This window comes from Lottia gigantea, assembly GCF_000327385.1.
Source record: "Lottia gigantea unplaced genomic scaffold LOTGIsca_8, whole genome shotgun sequence".
Lineage (NCBI taxonomy): Eukaryota > Metazoa > Mollusca > Gastropoda > Lottiidae > Lottia > Lottia gigantea.
In genome coordinates this window covers 4,294,097-4,319,061 of record NW_008710662.1, presented here as the reverse complement: position 1 = coordinate 4,319,061, position 24,965 = coordinate 4,294,097, and the positions used below count along the sequence as shown (strand labels likewise).

Below are 24,965 nucleotides of genomic sequence, written 5' to 3'. Positions count from 1 at the left end.
TAGAAGTCTTGATTATACAGCAAATGGAATCAATTTCACACAACGAACGTTAATGGAGCCATTAATGATATTCATGACATTACATCAATGTTAATTCTAAGATTTGCATACAGAAGACAAAAGATATATGAAGAGAGGTAGTATGAAAGAAATGAAAGATATCAGAAGTCCAAAATATTGGAACAAAGACATTACGACCTTGATAGCAAAGTAGTATACTACCTTCACTTTAAAATATTCCTGATTTGAAATATAACATATAATCCTATCACACTAAATATGATTAATCCAATATAACATAAGAATGAATATCACAGCTAGTATACTTGATTTCAATATAGACAGGAGTTTTCTAAACACAAATCTAGTAAGACGAGTTTGGTATTTATGGTTGAACAATATGATATTCTATTCAATAGTTCCTTATCAACAATAACCTTACCCAGTCATGAACATTATTATAGATTTTTTTACCAAGTATTGACAAATAGATCTGCTCGTTAAATCTCCATTAATTATAAAGTTATTCAAGCAGTAGAACTCGTTTTGTTTTCAATCAATGTAATAATAACTGACACAATTTTCGGTCATGCCAATATGCATTAATCAGTGATTCATAAAGTAGGCATGTTTACTCATGATCATTATAAAACAACTTTCAATCTTTCATTTACAGTACTCACTCAATGATGCCAATAAAAAAGAGATACAAATTTGCAGGATACCATAAAATAAATTTATGAATGAGATTTAGAAGTAGACTTAATATGAACACTTTTTTAATACTACCCCCTCCTTTAAAGAGACATTCCGCTTGTAGGTCCAAATTTTTTTTTGCTTTTATTTGTAAAAACTATCCAACAAGATCAAGAGAAATGTTCAAAAGAATTTCACGTATCTGAAAGTTGTAACTAAAAAAATCCAGCCGTTAATTTTTTTTAACGCCAAAACTACTCTAAAAAGGTTACATGAAGTTTTTAATTTCGTTCTGTTTTTTGGTAGTTGTTTGGCATATTTAGTATTGCAGACCTCATAAACACAGGCCATTAGTCTGAGAGTTTAGATACCTATGTATAAAACTTATTCATTCCTATATATATATATAGTTGAAATAGCAACAAAAACTCCAGTCATAAAAAGTATCAAATGAAATGAATTTCCGGTGAATGAATAATGAATAACAAAATCAAGGTAGCTTATGAATTATAATGCAGTAAGCCAGGTTTGCAGGGAAAAGAAATCTAGCTGGAAGCAGACAATTATATAATACCCGTAGTTGATATAGCCAAAGTCCAACAAATAGGCTAATTTCATTTTACAAGGATTCTTCATGGATAATGGTTTTGTTATATTTCATGATCATGATGGTTTTTCGATGAGTTTTATAAGGTTTCAATATCTCAGAAAGGACTTGCATTGTGTGTCATGCCTTAATTAATAATTTCGACTTTGGATTGCAATTAGTTCTACTGTAATATAGGTGAAACATTATCGTCATCAAATCTTAGTTATTGTAAACTAAGGTATACATCAAATTAACTCTGACTTTGACTTCTTTCAGGGTTACTAAATTCTTAAATTTATTAGATCTACAATGTCTATTGTATTTTAAACTAAACAAGCCCAATCATGCATGATACAAAACGACAAACTTAAATTTGTTTTACGATGAAAAATCAATTCAAGTTTCAGCAATCACAATTTCAAAGGATTGATTTTTATTTGAAATAATACCTGCAACACTGTCATTGTATTATTTTATCTTTGCTCTTCATTTTTATCCGAAAAAGTTACTCGAAATTGAAGAGGGAAAGTTGCCTCTGTTTTGATAATTATTTGTTGACAGGTGCTTGCAGATTTGCCAGATTATTTTACCAATCTGAATGATGGGTGAAACTAATCTTTGTTAAAATCAAATAAAGTTTTCAAAATAAGGGTACATAAAATCAACTTTGATGAAATATTATACAGTGCAATGCATAATGCATATAAAAAGAGGTAAGGTAAGGAAAGTGCAAATAGCAGTCACAACTCAATCTGGCAACACTACAAAACATGCGCAGTACTCGATTCCGGTAGCTGATACCAAAAAAAGAAAATATTTATTTTTTTGATGAATATATATTAAAGTTAGGATTAACCTACATGTTGTTTACTCATGGTGTCCCAGGCATTTCCAGTGCTGACCAATTAGATTTGGTTGACAAGGGTGAGAATTAATTTTGATAATTACACAATATGCTAGCAGCAGTCTCTCAACCCAAACTTCAATTTTTTCATTTGAAGGATTACTCTGCAGTGCACCTAAAACTAGACGTAGACTGCACCCAGTCAAACAAAAAAGATGATTAGATATTCAATTCCCTGCATGGTTTTCTAGCAATGACGTGAATCATAATCATAGTCAATATTTCATATTGATATCGTAGTCAGTAGTGGATAATTAGCCATGAACTTGTCAAGCTTCTTATTCACTATTTGACAAGCTTCTTTTTCACTAAATACCAGAACTTCAGTTTACTCATCATGACATGTGCATTACAAAAATTCAAAATTCTTAGAATTCGTGCATGCACCAATCAACTTTGGGGACAAATTCCAGACCCTGGCTACCTCTACCTAGACATCGCATATTTGACATTAGAGTTTTTATTTTGATTTTCAATTTTTTTTACTACACATGGATTAAAGTGCCGTCAACATAACAAAAAGTAATCTCAACTGGCCTTTGCCTCGTTACCCACTATGAAATTAGAAAATAAGAAATGTAGTGTTGTCAATGAACATTTAATGATTAAAGATTTCAGTTTAAGTACTTTATGATTTCAGAGATAGGTCTAATAGCTGATTAAGAGGTGTTAGTTCTGAACTCCTTTTTCTGTCATATTGAAAATGGATGTAAGACCAAAGATTATCTCTGGAAGAGAAAGACCAGCTTATAAACATCCTCAACATACACAGAAAGCATTTGATTGTTTAAATCAAATGAGAAAGTAAGATAATTGATATGAATATTTTGTATAGAAGGGATAAAATTGAGCAATTATAAAAGTGTATTTTGGGTTACTTGGTCGACTCTAGTTGTTTTATCATCTTCATGGTAATTAGATGTAGTGTATGTGAACCTACTACTATTTACACCTCCATCTTCATTAGCCCACATGGTGCAGATAAGTAGGACGTAAAACTCCATTCATTTCATTTCATTTACTACTTACACCTTATTACTAAGTAGTCTATCAATATTCATGTCCTTATATTTTTTTTTGTGTTACATTTCAGGTGTAGTTTATTATGTGATGTTATATTGGTAGCTGATGTTGTAGAGATTTCAGCTCATAAAGCAGTTTTGTCATCATGCAGTCAGTATTTCTATGCTATGTTTACTGGAGAGATGTTTGAATCAAAAGCTGAAAGAATTACCTTACAAGAAATAGATGCTAAAGCCTTATCATTATTAGTAGATTTTGTTTATACGTCTGAAATACATGTAACAGAAGAAAATGTCCAAGTAAGGAAATTCCGTAGTGAATCTTTAACCTATGTGTATTAGGAACACTTATATTATAAAAATATTAAGTTGATGATTTAAACTGTAAACATTTTCATTAAGAGAATTGCCATAAAAACAAATTATTTGTATATGGTATCTAATAACAAGTATATTTCCTATTTCAGACATTATTACCAGCAGCCAACATTCTACAGTTAACAGAAGTAAGAGATGCATGTTGTGAATTCCTTCAAGCTCAGTTACATCCCTCAAATTGTCTTGGTATTAGAGATTTTGCTGATGTTCATGCCTGCTCTGAATTGTTTAATTATGCTCAAACCTACTCTGAACAACATTTCACGTAAGTATATGAACCTGTTATTCGTTGATTGGTTTCTGGTAAAAGTAAGTGGATTAAATCTAGGCCAGCCGATAAACATATGAATTATATGATCAATATTTTGATCTATGGTAAAAATTATGAATTTATTGTAATACTTGACAATTTAAGTATGCATCAATAACAAATTTCCATTTCTAAATAAAATTTCCATTTTATTCACAATTGTTAAATCAATTAATAGATGGATTGACTTTCTGTAATATGAAATGTAACATATAAATGTTTTTTTGGATGAATGAGAAAGACAATAGATGTAAACTGTATAGAAAATTCATATTGTTTTCAGTGAGGTTGTTCATTATGATGAATTTTTATCATTAAATGAAAATCAGATGAAGAAATTAATATCTAGTGATAGATTAACAGTAACATCTGAAGAACAGGTTTGTTATTAGCCAGCTTAAGTGTATTCAAGCCATGGAATATATATTATAATAGATATTTAAGAAATACCATCTACGACTGAGACTAGTTTTAATGCAGAATTGTGATTTGCTGTTTGATCAAAGATCAAAGAAGCACGTTCAGAGTGGCAATCATTGATCATTGTCCATTTATGAGGATTTGAAAAGCTCAGCCTCTCTTCAACCAGTAGTAGCTAGATAATTAACATTTCATTTAATCGACTTAAAGAATAAAAATTGATTCCTGAAACACTGTATGAGCTTGAAAGATTCCTCTTCAACATGAATGTAAAGAAAAGTTGGAACTTCGGTGATTAAGCTGTATTAAAAATATATTCATTATTGTAGGTATTTGAAGGTGTAATGTCGTGGATACAACATGATATTGGTAGTAGAAAAGATATTATATCACAACTAATAGAACATGTTAGATTACCTCTAATGTCTCAAGATTATTTAGTACAACGAGTAGAAGAAGAACCATTAGTTAAATCTAATACTATCTGTAAAGATTTTCTTATAGAAGCTATGAAGTTTCATTTACTTAAAGCTGATCAAAAAGTCTCATTTAAAACACCCAGAACTCAACCTAGAAACCCCATAGGCTTACCAAAAGTATGTTTATTATGTTTTAAATATAATCGAAAGGGTTTAATTAATACTTCCATATCTGTTCCAACTTCCAACTTGTCACATTCAAATACATGTATTATAGTTAAATTACAACTCCATTATCTTTAATTCAACAATTGATCATTTACTAAAGATGATCAAAACTTTGTTAATACTCTAAAAAGCTACACTAAACAGGTGCCAGAACTTCATAAATATCTTTGGTGATGTTTTTTTAAATTATGGTTGCAGGAAAGCCAAAGTTGTTTTGTATTTGGTTGCTAATGCTGTTGATCTATGTTCATTTTAGTAAAGATTTGGTCAAACGAAAATAATTTGTTTTATTCCATAGATTGCAGACACTTCTACTATGAAATAAGATAGACATGATAAATGATACTGGTAAATAACCATGGTCAACTAGATATATATTATTATTTTGTAGGTATTATTAATGATAGGTGGACAAGCACCTAAAGCTATAAGAAGTGTAGAATGTTATGATTTTCAAGAAGAACGATGGTATCAGTTAGCTGAGATGCCTACTAGAAGATGTCGTTGTGGTCTGTATCAATATTATCTTATAAGACTCTACACCTCATTTTTATACACCCACGATATATGTGGTATATATAGCCCGGCTGGTCTGTACATTCACATTTAGCTTATGCTCATTCTACAGGCTACAATTCTTTATGGATTCTTTCAATTTTTATCTTGTATGTCATTATGAAGATGATTGCTATCAATTTTCATGATGATCCGATAATTTTTAAGAGAGAAATATTATGTCTGACCTAGCGTTTTCACTCTATTAGCTGCATTTTGCAACTCGTGCTCACTCTATAGGAGAAACATCTTTGTGGATTCTTTTGATTTTTATTTTGTGGGTCAATGTCATTATGAAGATGATCCCTATCAATTTACGTGATGATTTTTTCACTCTACAAGCAACAATTCTTTATGGATTCTTTTTATATGCCCACATGTAGTATGGAAGCATATTGTCGTCCATCTGTCCTTCCGTTCACACTTGTTTCGTGGTCACTCTGCAGGCTACAAACAATGATTTGTACTGCTGGTGGAAATATGTCACCTTGCTTCACAAGGCTATCTTTGATTTTGAAAAGTGTCTGAAAACAAATTTTTGTATAATATTAAATTTTTAGAATAATCTCTAGTTATTGATTTATTGGAATTTATTTATTGAATTAACAAACAAAAGGTAATCAAAAGAAACAATATATCAAGAGCTGTATATTAACTAGTAGAATGTGTACATGATCTTTTTCCTATCCTTAATCATATCTGACTTAAAAGTTGATAATAATTGGCCTCATGAATTAAACTGTAATTAATGAGAGAAATGCCACGGCTCTTCCCCCTAAGAAAGGCAACTGGGAGCATACTATGTCAAAATAATAAAAAATACGCTGTCTATTTTCTAGGTGTAGCAGTATTAAATGGATCAGTCTATGCTGTAGGTGGGTTTAATGGATCATTGCGAGTAAGAACTGTAGATGTATATGATCCATTAAAAGATACATGGACAGCTTGTCCTAGTATGGAAGCTAGAAGAAGTACATTAGGAGTAGCTGTATTAAATAATCTTATTTATGCTGTTGGAGGTTTTGATGGTTCTACAGGTAATGATTTAGTACTGTAACATATGTTAACCAAATTGAATTTTATATTAAGCTTAGATCTTCATTGCTTTTTAAAGGGTCATGAATGAAATTGTAGTAAAGTTTTCAGATAATATATCTTTGAAAACTGACTATATAGCTACGTTTGTTATTAACCTGAAAATGTTGAATTATTTGTCGTTTTTAATCATCAAGTTTAACGCAGAAATCATTTATCCTATTCCAGGTCTAGATAGTGCTGAATATTTTGATGTTAGAACAGGAGAATGGAAGATGATGCCGTCTATGAGTGTAAGAAGAAGTAGTGTAGGCGTGGGGGTAGTAGGAGGGTTTCTATATGCTGTCGGGGGATATGATGGGGCCAGTAGACAATGTCTAAGTTCTGTAGAATGTTATAATATACTAGCTGATGTATGGATACTTGTAGCAGAAATGTCATGTAGAAGAAGTGGAGCAGGTAGGAAAAGCATACATTTGTAATTAATTTGGTTATATTTGTATTATACATACGGTGATTTATTGTATGATGTAAGAAGAACTTGCTACATTTTATGTTACTTGAATTATTCCCCTTTGACAACAAGGAATCTAAATTATCAACTTATTATTGTAGGCGTTGGTGTTGTTGATGGGTTATTGTATGCTGTTGGAGGACATGATGGACCTTTAGTTAGAAAGAGTGTAGAGGTATATAATCCAGAATGTAATACATGGACTCCTGTAGCTGATATGCATCTTTGTCGACGAAATGCAGGTGAATAATTTGTATATATTTTTCATCTCTATGTTTACAGTTTAGAAACAGAATTCTGAAAACATGCATATTGTAGACATTCTTGTCATCTCCACACTTTCTCAATCTGCTTATTTATATTTCCTTGTAAGCTACAGTATTTCATTGATTCTGATAAAATTAATTATTTGTATATATTATAGAGAGAAGATCACCAATTTTATTGCAGTCGTCTGTATAAAGCGGAGTTATTGCCCTTTTTTCCTTTAGTTTTTAGTTGATTTTTCTGAATTATATTGTCATTATCCAAAAAGATCATGTTGGCAGTTTACGACTCAATGACAGATACAATGTTATCTCTTTTGACTCTCATGAATTTATATGTAGTTACTAATGTATTAATATATTTTGTAGGAGTTGTAGCTAACAATGGATTATTATATGTTGTGGGAGGTGATGATGGATCCAGTAATTTAGGATCAGTAGAAGTATATGACAGTAAATCTGATACATGGACATTATTATCATCTAGCATGATGACAGGACGAAGTTATGCTGGTGTCACTGTCATAGATAAACCAGTTTTATAGCAGGCCTAGTGATATATACTAATATACAGTATAAATATATACATTGGTGTCTATATTGTGATAGTGAAATGTTATGGATGTGAAATGAACGGAGGCATTTCACCAATCTTCTAAACTGAAGATAAAAATGTGATAGTGTATGATTCCATAGATATTTATAGAAAAACAAGTCCTAGAAATGTCTAAACTTTAGTCTTAACATCAACTCTTGTTTTAAAGGGATTGAAAAGAAGTTTTTTTATGGTTTAAGGGCAATGAGAGCTTTATGTCACACTCTGAAATTTTCATAGCAAGCCTTGGTCAGTAATAAACTATTTTGTGCAATCAGATAGACAACTTAATATCATAACCTTTTAATGCTGTTAAGTCGGTATATAGCTTGAAGTCAAAAAGAAGACAATTTTGCCATTCACTTTTTATGTCTGAAAATTGTTTTGTGGTATATTTTGAATGAAATAGTGCTTTACACAGATCAAATTCCATCGGGGACATTAACTTTTAATGAGTAAGTTTCTAGGACTATAATAAGGTGAATAATAATACATCAATTGATCTCGGAACATTATGATGTGAGGAGATATCATCTTTATTTATCATATATTATACACTCTATTGTTGCATTTATAACTAACTTATTGTTTTGTTAACGAAAAAGTGCTTGCTTTTAATCATCAATCTGATTTAGTTTTGAAATACACAAGTAACATTGAAATTTGGTTAAACGTTTTTTTCCCACCCACTGTCCAGCTAATCTGAATTGTGATGATTCTTATTCAGCCTATCAGTATTTTTCAACAGAATAAAACAATAAGGCCCTTTTATGAGATTCCTTACATCATTATGGTTTATTTTATATCTTTAAAATCTCCATTGAAGACAGTCGGGGATGAAATGATGTTTTAAAAGGATGATGGAATTGAACAATATATCAAATTTCTATGGATTCTGTCAATGGATGTTCTAACGAGATGTTATATCAAACTTTCTTTCAATAGACTGTGACCCTACCCTAACCATCCTATTATGGTGTTAATCATTCATGTACTTTGGCATGCTTGAGAGGAAGTACCAATTAGGTTGAATTATCAATGGATAAATATATTTTTTACAATACCCAAGAGAACCCTGATCACAAGGATGGTACTTATGATTAGGTATACATTTTTTATTAGCATGAATCTGAAGCAAGAAGACATCAATTTTCATCCACACGGCCACCTTAATCGAAGTTTTGTAGAACATCATTTTAAATCCCCTTACAGACACCCCAATTAAAGAATACCAAGCTGCAGGTTGGCTAAAAACTATTGGACTTTTATTTCTAAACTTCAGGAGGAAACCTAGATGAAAGCTTCGTGCTGCATACCGACGCTTTGTTCAATAAATATTCCTAAAGCTTCAAACCTCAGTTGTTGGAATTTGCATGCAGACACTTAATAAAAACTCAGTAATTTGAAACTACTAATGGTAATATCAATAAGTATGTATACATACGGGACCTCAATCAAAGCTGAAAGTGGACGTTAACTAGTCATCTACCAACCCACAAAGTTCAATATATTATCATGTATAAGATAAGGCTACCTCCACCCGAGCTCGGTATTGTAAGTTGTTACCTTAAACCTCAATCAGGTCTCCTTATTTTATTATGTAGCCTATAGAGGAACCCAGAGCTCAGTCTGTAGACGGAAACCCCAATGAGACCCCAGTGATTTAAGTCTGTAGACGGAAAACCCCATCAGACTCAGTAATTAAGTCTGTAGACTGAAACCCCAATCAGACCTCAGTAATTTACGTCCTGTAGACCCTAATCAGACCTCAGTAATTTACGTCTGTAGTTTAAGTATGTAGACGGAAACCCCAATGAGACCTCAGTAATTTACGTCTGCAGACGGAAACCCCAAACAGACCTCAGTAATTTTGTCTGTAGACGGAAACTTCAATCAGACCTCAGTAATTTACGTCTGTAGACGGAAACCCAAATCAGACCTCAGTAATTTTGTCTGTAGACGGAAACCCCAATCAGACCTTAGTAATTTACGACTATAGACCTTAATCAGACCTCAGTAATTTACGTCTATAGTTTAAGTCTGTAGACGGACACCCCAATCAGACCTCCGTAATTTACACCTGTAGACGGAAACCCCAATCAAACCTCAGTAATTAAAGTTGACATGTTATGGAGATCTTATACATAGCTAATTTTGGTTCTACAAGCGGAAACCTTAATCAGAGCTCGGCAAGTCTGCGAACGGAGTCTATAGACGGAAATCCCAATCAGAGCTCAGTAATTTAAGTCGGCAAACAAAGACCTTGTACAGAGCTTAATAATTGGATTTCACACATGGAAACATCAGAGTACTGTCTGCGAATAGAGACCTCAATCAGGGCTCAGTATACTAATTAAAGTCTGCAAGCGGAGAGCTCGGTATTTTTTATTTGCTGGGAATATGTCGATCAGGTGTCAGTATTTGAAGATAATAATGTACGGAAACCTCATTCAGATGTTCAATATTTTGCATGGAATATAGAAATATAGAACAGAGCTCATTGGGCTTATGCTTATGTTGAAGATCCGTTCTTATATTTCAGTTTTTGCCAATTAAATCCATACTAAACGACCTGCAAAAACGCCAATAGAAAATCAAAAGTCAACTAAATGTAGAACTCCTGACAATTAAATTTGACTCTTTCAGCAATGATCTAACGTCAAATACCGTAATGTAATGAACAACTGTTAACAGAAATGTTTATATAACGGTTAATTGTTTTAACAATGAATACAGCTAAATTAATACAGTAGTGCGCAAGTCAGTATATTGTTGTCACTAGATACGTCGGCTATGGCTGATAACGTGAAACAATCAAATTACGTCGTCAACAATACAACGTTTATTTGTTCAATCAAGGAATAATCTTCAATAGAAATGTTATATTTGAAGAATTAGTGGATTATTTACTTAGAATATATAGATATAGAACTGTATGGCTTAATTTGAAACTGGATGCTGAATGTATGGTATATTCAACAAGAAGTTTTTAGTGAACAGTAGTATATCAACACTTAAAGTGGATAATTAACTGGGAGTTATCAAGGATTGAGATTATATACACATTAATATTTTATATTGCCAAGATCTGATGTTAACAAAGTGTTATTTATGAAGAATATACACAGACTTAGTATTGGAAAGTCAGGATTTGAAGAAAGTTATTGTATTTTATTGTGAAAATTATGAACAGATTTACTTGTGATCATTTCTCTCCTTATACTCGGCAAACTGAACTCTGATTTTCCCTATGAAAACTGACGCAAAAAAGTCCAAATCCCAGGTAAGTCTTTATAATATTTTCTCTTGAACATTGAGTTGGCTTACTTAAGGTACTTTTTACAACCTTTTTAAAAGATACAAAAGAGATATCATATCTCATATATCAAATTTGTCTCAAATGGTATTTGATGTTGAAATATTTTTTATAAAACTCTGCTGGCAAATGGGAAATCCTATTTTTGAATCTAATAAGGGATCCTGATACACATCAAGATGTAGTAAACATTGATAAAGAGTCCTTAACAATGGAATTTAACTGCATTCTAAATTTCTTAAGTAATGATTCAGATATTCACAGAAAAAAGATTAAATTTTGATGTAGTAGATAACTGACAGTGAATGGTACTTATATCAACATGTTATTTTATACTTATATTATGTTTTAATATATTTCAGTAGTCGTTTATTATACCTACTAAATACATATTTACATAAACTCCTTTATTATAGATCTATTACATCTTACAACATACTTTACACAATTTATATAGCCAATATTTTAAAACTGGTGCATTCTCTAAACTTAAAGGGATTGAATTGTCACAATATTTAATGTTATAACTGCCAGAGATTGTTAGTTACTACCTGGAAGTGATGATGTTCTAAACTTCCATAGTGCATTTTGCAGAAGAACATTACTTGGGACTGCAATTTTGAAAAGTGGTAGAAAATACAGATACATAAAGATAGTAAAAATTAGGGATTACTCCAAGAAATGAAAGAATTCATCCAGATTCCCCTTTCTCTGGATACATTTTATTTAGTATTTACGTGGAAAATAGATTTAGTTATTCGAATATAATGTTAGGTGTTAAAGATCTTTAGAGTATAAGTTGTGGTGAAAATTCATTAAATACAAGTAGAAGCCTACATTGATAGATCTACATTTACTTCAACTTTGTTATGTTCCTTTTTAGACACTAGTACTCTATGGAATAGGACCAAGTAAAGCTATGGAAAAATATGAAAATTTAGGATTAGTGGGAGAGGGAAGTTATGGTATGGTATTAAAATGTAAGCACAAGGAAAGTGGACAAATTGTAGCCATTAAAAAATTCTTAGAAAGTGAAGATGATAAAATGGTGAAGAAAATTGCTTTAAGAGAAGTGAAAATGTTAAAGGTTGGTAAAAAAATTGTTAAGATTTTTCTGTTTTTAGAATGAAAAATGAAACTTTGATTCTGGCAAGTCATTTGATGAGAATCTTTATATTCCGTTTTGTGTTTTTCTTTGACTTCACTGGCCAAGATGCCCCTTGCTGGCAAGTGGTAGTGTGGGAAACCATATAATTTAAAATCAATCATGAAGTTGTTTAAGGTCATTTTTGTGCATTATTTAGAATTCAAAACAAATTTTGATCTTATAATCTAAAAGAAAGAAAGGGATCAAATGATGATTTCACTGATTCCGAGTTGGATATAAGATTTTGATCACTCTAATGACAATTTCCAGAGTATGTTATGATTTAGAAATTGTATATCTCTTGATTACAAGGTAGAATTCTTTGATATGATGTTTGAACTTTTTTATATAGAGTGGACAATATTCAACCCTTTTCATAAACTAAGTTGTGTGCGTATTAAATGTTTTGAAATATTATGTGCAATAATACCCAAATTTATGTTGTATGAAAAAATTTTTCAAAAAATGTGAGCAATGGTTCTTGTAATATGGTTAACTTTGTGTTGAGAATATGGGGTACATGTATTGCAATTGTCCAGTCTAGTGTATGATATAAAGATTAGTATATGAATACTCTATTATAATGAAGTAAGAGTGAAATAAACATAGATTAGCTGGATTAGTAAATCTTTGATCATTCAAGCTTACTTAATCACTTCAAATCTGGATTTCACTGACTTATTCTTATAGGATTTCTGAAATACTTCTTAGGTATTTCTCTAGGCTATAATTTTTATCTGTTGTATTGAAGGCCACAATCTTTGAAAAGTTTAGAAAAAGTGAGAATTCTGGAAAAAAGATATGAACATTATCCGAGTTTAGTTAGGGTATTGGTTCATGCCACATATTTCAAAGACAAAATTGTCTTTTTTTTTTAGACCCACACATCTATCAGGTAAAATTAGTTGGAGTGAGTCCATTATAGGTTGTGATCATTCAGTGATATTATTTTGTGCTGCAAAAAAATCTTCCTCCAGAATCTTTCTGTCTTTATTTTTATGTCCAAACTCCCAGATTTTACTTGCAACTTACAACACTTTTTGAAATTTGATACTTTATATGAAAGTTCATATGTTATATGAAATATATCTAAAGACCATTTGAGCTTAAACAATAGGAAAAGAATTGAAAGATATTTGTACAAGTTGTTTTGTATTGTTATAATAGAGGATTTATTGATAAACTTATAGATATACTTCAGTTACCACTACTTATATAGACAATATATACTTAATATATACTTATATATAGATACTTAATATGACTGTAGACAGTATGCTTTAATGATAGGTACTTGGTAGTCATTGTACTTGAAGGACACTTTTTTTTAGAGATTATCTTAAGTTTTATAAACCTTTTATTGAAGCAATATTCAAGGCTTTGAAAATGTTTCGCTTGCATATCTTCGATTTCCTTAATGCGTTTCATAAATACACGTAGGAATATTTTTCAATTATGCTAGGTTATAAGGACTTTTTCATAAGTAGCCTGGCCAATGGTGTTTCTAGCATCACCAGGCATTTCTAACTAGGTTAGAAAGGAGGGGGGGGGGATGTAAAAATCCAAATCAAATAATAAAAAAACACTTTCTTCAGAGAAAGATACATATGAAATGTCAGTTACATTGGCAGCTGCTTTCTTAAATAAAAATTGGTCAGCAGTTTTCTCATAAGATTGACAAAATGAAGTAGATTATTATTTCAAAATTTGACTTCACATCCAATAAACCTTCAAGTATCATCCATGCTAATGTTCATTCATTTAGTTCTATATAATTTTTATTATCAGCAACTAAGACATGATCATTTAGTAAATCTACTAGAAGTATTCCGTCGAAAGAAAAGACTATATTTAGTGTTTGAGTTTGTGGATCATACAGTACTAGATGAATTAGAGAAATGTCCTAATGGACTAGATGAAAATACAGTGAGAAAAATACTATTTCAAGTATTAAAAGGAATCGAATTCTGCCATTTACACAGTGTAAGTATACTTTTATTGCTATTGGAGAAAAACAGACATAGTCTTCATGCTGTCAAAGATTTTAGAAGAATCTATAGCTAACGGAGCTTACGATTAGTTGTCACTTTTCATAATGCAAATCAGTCTGGTGTAATTTCAGAAATATAAGTGAAAATATGCTGACAGACTTTCAATATCTATTTTGATTTTTTATTATTTATCAAACCATCAATATCAATATAGATATCAAACCAAATAACATTTTTATTTCTAGATTATACATCCTGATATCAAACCAAATAATATTTTTATTTCTAGATTATACATGGTGATATTAAACCAAGTATATTTTTATTTCTAGATTATGCATCGTGATATTAAACCAAGTATATTTTTATTTCTAGATTATACATCGTGATATTAAACCGAGTATATTTTTATTTCTAGATTATACATCGTGATATTAAACCAGGTATATTTTTTTTTCTAGATTATACATCGTGATATTAAACCAAGTATATTTTTATTTCTAGATTATACATCGTGATATTAAACCAAGTATATTTTTATTTCTAGATTATACATCATGATATCAAACCAAGTATATTTTTATTTCTAGATTATACATCCTGATATCAAACCAAATTATATTGTTATTTCTAGATTATACATCATGATATCAAACCAAATAACATTTTTATTTCTAGATTATACATCATGATATCAAACCAAATAACATTTTTATTTCTAGATTATACATTATGATATCAAACCAAGTATATTTTTATATCTAGATTATACATCCTGATATCAAACCAAGTATATTTTTATTTCTAGATTATACATCCTGATATCAAACCAAATATATTTTTATTTCTAGATTATACATCATGATATCAAACCAAGTATATTTTTATTTCTAGATGATACATCCTGATATCAAACCAAGTAAATTTTTATTTCTAGATTATACATCCTGATATCAAACCAAGTATATTTTTATATCTAGATTATACATCGTGATTTCAAACCAAGTGATATTTTTTATTTCTAGATTATACATGTTGATATCAAACCAAGTGATATTTTTATTTCTAGATTATACATCGTGATATCAAACCAAGTATATTTTTATATCTAGATTATACGTCCTGATATCAAACCAAATACCGGTAATATTTTCGTTTCTAGATTATACATCTTGATATCAAACCAAATAATATTTTTATTTCTAGATTATACATCGTGATATTAAACCAAGTATATTTTTATATCTTGATTATACATTGTGATATCAACCCAAGTATATTTTTATTTCTAGATTATACATTCTGATATCAAACCAAATTATATTTTTATTTCTAGATTATAGATTGTGATATTGATATCAAACCAAGTATATTTTTATATCTAGATTGTACATCGTGATATCAAACCAAGTATATTTTTATTTCTAGATTATACATCGTGATATCAAACCTGAGAATATATTAGTCAGTAGAAATGGCATTGTTAAGTTATGTGATTTTGGATTTGCTAGAACACTAGCTCAACCTGGTGAAACCTATACAGATTATGTAGCAACTAGATGGTATAGAGCACCAGAATTATTAGTTGGTGATACCAAATATGGCAGGTCAGTATTGATTGATGGAGATTTGTTGGGAAATTGCTTCCATCTGCAATGCTGATGCCAAAAAGTGAACCCTATCATTAAAAACCCCAATCATAAGGTAGCATTAGATATTTCATATGATGAGCTGTGTTATACTATGATTGCTAACTTCATCAACAGTCATATGGTGGAAACTAATTTTGTGTATCTGAAAATAACTGTTGAGGATGGTAGCCGCCAACTCTAGGTGGACAATAAAAATAGGTGTTCTTAACTGGATCTTACAGCTTCACGTGAGTCACCTCACTGATTCAATATTATTTCAGCTTACATGTTTACGTTGTTAAGAAAGAAATAAAAAGATCATGAATTAGATCTTAAATTAATGATAAGTGATTATTCATTAAGATAGTAGTTAATTGTACAGACAATAGAAATAAGTAAATAATTGATATATCATTGATTTTTCTAGAGCTGTAGATTTATGGGCTATAGGATGTTTAGTAGCTGAAATGTTAACTGGTGAACCATTATTTCCTGGTGATTCAGATATAGATCAATTATATCATATTGTAAAATGTTTTGGTAGGTATTGTTATCAATATACCCTAATGAGAATCTGGCTTCTATTTATCCTATAACTGTTAATCATTGTCAGCTATATTTTTCAAAAACTAAGTGATAATTTATGCCTTAGACCTTATTCACGCCTTGTTTGAGACACTGAAAGCTAAGTTCGTAAAGGCAATTACATCATCCATTGATGAGATGGCCTTGTCATATATGTATGAATAGACTATGTGACTTATCACCGGATCAACAGAGAGAAAATAGGCTTAAAACTGTCCTTTCTCAGAAATGTGTGATGGTAAAATTCATCTGAAATTATCATTAGATAGCTTAATGAAGGATTCTAATGATTAAAAATATGATTAGTTTTAGGTAGTAGGATTGGAGAAGGAGGCTTTAAAGATGCCAAGGTGGCGATTTTAACATTTACTGCAGTGACACAACCTTTGTTTGTTTGCGTTAATAGCCTCTTTCTGAAATCAATATGAACACATGAATAATGTCTTATTAGATTAACATATATTATATCTGTTTCTAGGTAATTTACCTACCAGACATAGAGAGGTATTTCTACGGAATCCATTATTTGTTGGTATGAGGTTACCAGAAGTGAGAGAAACTACACCTTTAGAGAAGACATTTAAACGTGTATCAAACATAGCTTTAGATATAATGAAGGTATGTAGAATATTTTTTTGATGTATTTTAAAGGTAGAGACTACAGGCAGAATGTTATGAAAAATTTCATCATATATGTGGTACTACATCTGGCCAAGTAGCTCGGAGATATTTGTTTTAGTAAGCTTATTCATCAAGTTTCTTCTTATTCTGTAAACAACAAAGCAATTGGTAAAGGATATTTTATTGTTATTTTCAGCAATGTTTAAAATTAGATCCAGATGATAGACCTCAGTGCTCAGAGTTAGTGAAACGTGAATTCTTCCAAAAAGATGGTTTCGCTCAAAAGTTTGCACAAGATTTAAAAACCAAATTACATCGTGCCAATCAAGATAATCCTCTAATAAAATCAACCAATAAACCTGATAGTGCTACTAATGAAAAGGATTCCACAGATTCTTTGAAGAAGAAAATAAAGAAAAAAGTAGATTCCAAAGATGGTTCTAAAGACAGTAAAGAAAAGTTACAGGTATGATTCATCCAATCTTGCTGATTTAGACATATTGTCTGTAGATATAAATATGGCTCTTTTCATCTACACTATAGAATATTAATTGTTTAAAGGTTGTTAAAATGTCCATTTTAAACTGTTGCAAGTTTTTCAAATCATCCTCATACAGATTAGCCTTAACATTCATAGAAAAATTGTGTCGTGTTCTGTCATCACATCTACAAAGAAAACTTTGCATTAGCTGGGTGACAGGTGAAGACTTTTTGAGATTTCATGTTCAATCTGCACTTTAAAAGAAGTTACCAGAAAAAATATTTTTTAGTAAATAGCTAGATTCTTTATTTGGACTTAATTCACAGAGAGGAAATACTTTGATTTCAAATTTAAACCTTACAGGATAAAGAATCAAGTGAAGATAAATTAAAGAAGAAAATAACAGAAACAGAAAGTAAGACTGCACCAAAGAAAGTTACAACAATAAGTAAAGAAGGTACACCAAGTAAAGAAAGTACACCAAGTAAAGAGGCCACTCTGACGTTACCAGCTGCTCCTGTAGGTGGTGTAGTAAGTCAGCCAGTCATACCATTATCTAGTAGTGTTGATGAACCAGCTGATAAAGTGATAAAGAAAGATTTAGAGAAAGATTCTGATAAAGAAAACTGTTTATCACCACATCAAGCTGGTGGTACCACAATACCACCTATTAATCTGGTACAGAATGTTGGTGGTAATCAATCTATACCAGCTATTAACAGGTATGTATTGGTATTAATTTGTTTACTAGATCATTAGATTCCCATTAGCTTTTTTCTGTATCTAATTAGTTCCTGTGCAATGTAGAAATATATCTAGTACATGTTATTTTCTATGTAATTTGGGGGGAATTTTTTGAGATTTTGTAATTATACTGTTGTGAAGTTATAGAAGAATTATTTTTTTACAGAGCTAATAAAGTATTAATTCGTTTAAGGTGATTACATATGACAATATATGTTTTATTTCATTTCCCTTCTAAGTTATCCCATTTTATCTTTCTTATAACAGATTTGACTAGTGTGTTTTCAGCTGCATCCCTTTTCTTCCTATACCCATTATATATTGTTTTTCTAACCTTGAACAATTTTATGGATTTTAAAAGAAATGCTTTCAATTGAATTATCTGAATGAATTTTAATTAGACTTGATTAAGAAATTTGGTATCATCTCTGATGTGGTTATTGAGAAAAAAGGAATTTCAAATATACAAATTACCATGTTGTTTAAGCTATCTTTCCATTACAGCTCAGTTCATTACATACCAGTATCAGTTAATAACTTTAATTTATCCAGTCCCAATTTGTTAGGGTCTTTATGGGGACCTACCCCAGTCCGGTAAGATACCTACAGTTGAATCACACAAATAATGCATGGCATGTTTCACATCAAAAGATGTAATTTCATATACTTAGCACTGGATAAATTTCTAGAAACTGATGTCTGCTGTCTCATTGTCACTGTTCCTTTTTATTACTCTTTAACATATTTTCATGAAAATTAGGTTGTCAGATTTAAATTACCAAAGAAAGCTAATGTGGACATACCTCTGTATTTTAATATCTTGAATTTTATGGTATGCCATTGGTGATGGTCATTTTAAATTTTCACAATACCCACTTCAATGTCAATTATCTCTCACTCCTTGCTCATATTAAGTGTTATTTTTAGCCTTTTCTATGTCTTCTTCTTCTGCTATTGAAAATATACTTTTTACACTATAATTATTCAAAACCAAACATCCAAGAAGAATTTTAATTACTCTGTATTGGATATCTTAACTGTGTCTTCAGTGTTATCTTCTGAGCTTGCTTCTCTCTTTCTTGCCATGATAATGTGTGATATTTATATATTGTGATAAGGTTTATTTTATGGTGTTATTGATTGAAAGTTATAAAAGTTGAATGATAATAACAATAATGTGATATAATTGACAGTTATAAGGCTATATTATTTATATATTTATTTCATAGAAACAATAGATTCTGTTAGTTATTAATGTAAATATTCTACAAGCATAAAATCTTCAAAATTCTAAACCTAATAAATAGCATTGAAAAATTTAGGTTTTGATTGAACCTTTATAAAAGTGCATATATGTTTTTATGAGCAGTGAATTCAGACCACTTCCAGTTAAACTTCAGTTCCTAACCTTGTACATGCAGAAAAATTGAATGTTTACAACATTAGATAATAATGCACACAATATACACAGTAAATTTGATGAATTGGCTTTGGACATGTGGTCAAATTGAAATATGTTCTTTGAAATAATTTGTTATTTGTGTTTTACAGGATCAATGATAAAGCAGTGAAGAAATCATCATCGTCAAATTTTAAAAAACCTTCTCCTTCAAACCATCATAGTGTATCTATTAGTCCCCAACCATTACAAACAGAGAAAAGTTCTTTACATGATAAACTAACTCACTATGATTCCACTAAAACAAGTAAGAAAAATGGTGAAAAAGGACTGTTAAGTTTTCCAGAAGTCCGAGGTTTAAGTTTACCAGAAGTAAAGGGAGCAGAAGGTAGGTAGTACTGGTTGTGTGTTGATACTATATGATACAGGCATAAAGACATATAAACTTATTACTTGACATCATGAAATTGCTTAAGAAAATGAAAGTTGACGTTTCATAATTTGTTAACATAAACTTGACAGCAGTAAGCTCTTGACAATTTATCACTGATAAAATACAAGTAATATTATATATCTTAAAATAGAAATATCGCTCTACAATTGATATATTGAACACAATTTTAACAGTGAAAATATATATCATCGTATATCTAAAAATATAGTCATCAAAAATCAGTGAAACTTTGAAGATGAAGTGTTGTTTTGTGTCTGTTACTATGACAATGTGGTCTTAGAAGTAGAGATGATTGATATTTAGACAAGATTAATTAAATCAACTAAGAATATGGTAACAAAAATCATTCCTCTAAAATCTCTCAGTATAAAGAATTATTTAAGCCAAGTTATTTTCATTACAGCTAAAACCAAAGATAAACCAAGTAAGAAATCTAATGTGACCGTGATACCACATATTACAAATTTAGATTTTATGGGATCTACAAATCAGGTTTGCTGTTTAGTTAAAAATTGATCATTGTGCAAAACTTTATTTTAATCATCTCTTTTTGGTTCAAACCATTTGAGTGAAAAGTTAATGACAAAAACTTTTGCATGAGGATGTCTCTATTTAAAGTTTGAATCCTGTATATTTTTGTCTTTCAGCATAATTCTCTTGATTCAGATAAAGATAATAGTTTACCTAATGTTTGATTACTGGTACCATCGTTTCAATGGAAACCTATCTCAAATAATCAAACCAAATGAAGAAAAGTTGGAATGAATATGACATGTGAATTGGTGTATATAAGAAATGTATATTGTAATAACTTATAAATACTCATTATTTTTATCAAATCATATTCATTATTCTTCCAGTGGATTATGTGGGAGATTAGGATTGGCATCTGACCTTTCAAAGTGCAATAAAACTGAGATTAATATTGTAGAGATACAGGACTGAAATCAGTTTTACACAGTGATAATAAAACAGTATTCTATTTCAATCAAAAGGATCAAATTATATTTTGAGATTCAATATTTTTGTGTGTTCCATTTTACGTGTGTGATATATTCTGTGCAATTCATTTTTTGTGAATTTCACATTTGAAATGTAAATCAAAGTGTTATATGCACCATTCAGTATTAAACACATACAATATAATAGTTTAATGCCATTTCTTTCTAGGCCAGTCTTTCTATATGAGCCCTGCTTTCCTGGGGGTATTACACAAATACACCTTGTTACATATGGATTGTGCAATGAGAGCTTCTCTCGTCATAACATGTTCACATTCATCCACTTTTTTTAAAGTCCATCTACAATATGTAACAGGTGATCTTATAATGGACTAAATTTAACAGGGGACATAAATGTATAAGAAAAATAACCATCAATATCTTGAGTTTTTACTTCAAATGAAAAATAAAAAGCAGATTTAAATATCAAGAAAATGAGAATAAAATACATTTTGATTTCAGATTCTATAGGAAATATTCTTCATTAAAATGGTACATTCAATTACAATCCAGAAAATTATTATGGCAAGTTTTCTTAACAAATTGGTATCTCAATGCTAATCTGATAATTTAATAAAAAAAAAAAAAATTTATATTAATCCTGATTCATTTGCATTGTTTCTCAACCAATTAGTATTTTCACAATTTTGCATACCAGTATTTGTTGTTTCTGACAACTGTAGACAATAATATATTTCAAATTTCAAAATATTATAGTACAAAAGCTTGTAGGAGAGTTTTCAAATATAGAAATTTATCAAGATAAGATACAAATAATTGATGATGTTCATCCTTATACTTAAATCCTTTCCCAAAGGATGGAAATATATAATATCTAATTATAGATGACATGTGGAGCATGAATTCATTGTTTTCTTGTGCACATTCACATTATTATATCAGGAGCAGCAGGGAATGCAACAGTAAAATGTTGTTCTTACTGCCTCATAATAAATGATGTTTAAATTCATTTCAAAAGAGAAAATAGCTAGAAAAAAATATAGTTTATAAACTATTATCAATCCTGTCTAGAAGAAAAATGACTAAAATACTTAAACTGACTAAAAGTTGACTTTATTAGGTAAATAATAAATATTAATTCCATGTAGCCTTTTGTTAAATAAAGACATCAGGATCAGATTCAAAACATAAACACCAGCAGTCCATTTTATTTTTTAGGTAAATTATATAGTTAATGAAATTAGAAATATTAAAACAAAACCTATTTATAAAACTATATAGACTTTATATTGTGTTGATTTATACTTAAATTACCTTAAAATAAAGTAGACTGTTCTGGATGTGAATATATATGTCTGCCTGATGTCAGATGTGTATAAATATGTTTGCTTGATGTTGGATGATTATAAATATGTTTGCTCGATAATAAAAATGATCTATTAATTACATTCATTAGAAATTCTGTTCCCTAATAAATGTAAACATCAGATTTTTAAAGTAAAAGTTGCACTGAGAGATAAAAATTATGTTTCAAATTAATCAAATATTTCAATATATACTTGGACAAATACATGTTTACCTCTTTGTCTCATTCTCAAATTAAAGTGAGACAATTCAGATGAATGTAAGCCACAGTCACATGACATATATCAGTATTCTAAATAAGGCACACCTGGATGTTAACACATGTAGGAAATGGTATCAATTATTAAAAACAATACACAATTATAGAAATAATGGAAGTATTTAAATATGATATAGGATGACAATGCAGAGAGTAAGAATGCAAATTTGTCTTTCTGTAAGGCATCTGACAAGCTTTATGTAAAGGCTTGAAACCAAAATTATAATGCTGTTGTATACAGTAATAATATCACTGTTAAAATGAACACATCAAATATTTACACATGCACACATAATAGCTTATAACACATTGAAATGAAGCTAGTCATCAATCAAAAATGATTACAGTATACCATTTCTTCAATGATTTAAACTATTAAGTCTAAAGTTAACACTTATAAACTCTATATTTCATACAGCTCCTAGTTGGCTTAAAGTAACACTGTCAATAAACACTTGATCCCTTCCTTATGCATCACATCACATTTTAAATATCTTTAATATCAAATATTCTCAAATCAGGTTTAATAATATGCAGTTTTTATTACTGTACTATAGTTGATCATCCACGATCACAAGACTGGGGTCTGTAGTCATTGTTGTTCATTACATTATCTTCTTGAATTTTGTAATTTATGCTGTAATGACTGCATTAATATCAAATTGAATGTAATGACCCCTGCCTTGCATCATTTATCACTCCTGTTTTACTTTCCTCTTGAATATTGCTATAATGATGTCATGACCATATTATGAGGGAAAAGTTCTGAATAATCTGGCACTGCAGTAATTTGACCAACAGGATATATCAATGTTTCATCTCCTATAATTGTTATGGGGGCATCCTGAAAAAGAAAGAGGTACAAACATAAAAGATAAAATTATTTCAGAACATAAACATGTTAATACTATTTCAATATATCACTTAAAGAAATTTTATTTCCATTGAAAGAGGAAATAAGAGGACATTTGAAGACATTTTTTTCTCAGAGTACATACAAAAGATTGACCAAGAACTTGACCAAGACTCTTAAAACATCTCGCTTAAAGCATGGTTATAACCCAATATCCAACTTTGATAACAGAGCTTAGTAATTATCTAACATTTAAATTCATCTTCTTTTGGAAGTTTCCATACTAGCATAATATTTTGTTACAATATTATCCTAAATTTTGCCTAATAATAAGTCTAACAGGGTGTATCATATATACTTCATTGACCTATATTAATTAGTTAATGACATTCCTTATAACAGGAAGTGTTATACTACACCAATCTTACATTTGAACTACCCTATAGTTCACACATTGTTCACAAATATTACCATTTCTATTATAATACAATAATGTTTGTGTAATAGCAAATCTTGCGAGGGACATTATAAAAAAACCTAACCCACTCTTTCATCCAAAATGTTCTATTAAGTGGCTTGCTTAATGTTTATGAATTTCACAATCACATGACATTTTGACTGACAGTGTTAGGTATTAGGTAGTAAGTAAGTTAGCTTCGCTACCGCTGTCCACTTCTTAACACTCAAATTTTACTATTGCATTTCGTACATATTGGCTTCAAGAAGCTTTGTTCAACTTCTTTTCTTGATCAATCAACATAAAAAGCCCAAATGTCTTTATCTGTTAGCAAACCACTTCCCTGTTTTCATTTAATACAAAACTGAAAGTTCTGTTCATATTTGAAAGTTTTATAACAATCACGGTAATTTGTGTCAACATAGCCACAAAAAGAAGTTCAGATAATCATTCCTTTCTTAGTCATTTCACAGACAGTTACAACCATAGCAAACATTAAGATGGCTTTATCGTTTTAAAATTTGGGAGGAGAGAAACATAGCAATACTTACTTTATGAAAGTTGACTAAGTCTGACAAGGTTTCATGCCTCACTTGATTAGCACCGAAAAACTGATACCCTTCTTCTGATGTATCAATCAAAAAATGTTTTAATCTTTCTTCAGCTTTGTATGATATAGTATAACCCCATACTCTCTCACTAACACGGACAATAAATGATCCTTTTTTACTTCCTTCTAAAACTTTTTCTGCATCTGTTCTACTGATAA

At 30.1% G+C, this 24,965-nt stretch overlaps 3 protein-coding genes across 3 annotated transcripts; all 3 read left to right on the top strand.

The window, feature by feature from the left end:
• Positions 1-2,892: 2,892 nt before the first annotated feature.
• LOTGIDRAFT_211219 (hypothetical protein) lies at positions 2,893-7,881 on the top strand (the record flags this gene model as incomplete). The annotated part of the gene is made up of 10 exons (XM_009067106.1): positions 2,893-2,993; positions 3,283-3,511; positions 3,679-3,854; positions 4,183-4,279; positions 4,649-4,915; positions 5,358-5,475; positions 6,361-6,558; positions 6,785-7,015; positions 7,172-7,312; positions 7,706-7,881. The coding sequence occupies 10 exons, from the start codon at positions 2,893-2,895 to the stop codon at positions 7,879-7,881; spliced, it is 1,734 nt and encodes a 577-aa protein (XP_009065354.1).
• A 4,285-nt stretch (positions 7,882-12,166) lies between these two features.
• LOTGIDRAFT_108359 (hypothetical protein) lies at positions 12,167-17,694 on the top strand (the record flags this gene model as incomplete). Its single annotated transcript, XM_009067105.1, has 6 exons — positions 12,167-12,334; positions 14,183-14,377; positions 15,814-15,992; positions 16,444-16,556; positions 17,080-17,219; positions 17,419-17,694. The coding sequence occupies 6 exons, from the start codon at positions 12,167-12,169 to the stop codon at positions 17,692-17,694; spliced, it is 1,071 nt and encodes a 356-aa protein (XP_009065353.1).
• Positions 17,695-18,066: 372 nt separating this feature from the next.
• On the top strand, positions 18,067-20,995 carry LOTGIDRAFT_155568 (hypothetical protein; the record flags this gene model as incomplete). The annotated part of the gene is made up of 5 exons (XM_009067104.1): positions 18,067-18,425; positions 18,952-19,041; positions 19,999-20,234; positions 20,704-20,792; positions 20,948-20,995. Coding segments are annotated over 5 exons (822 nt in total), but the record flags the coding sequence as incomplete, so codon positions are not given.
• Positions 20,996-24,965: the final 3,970 nt, after the last annotated feature.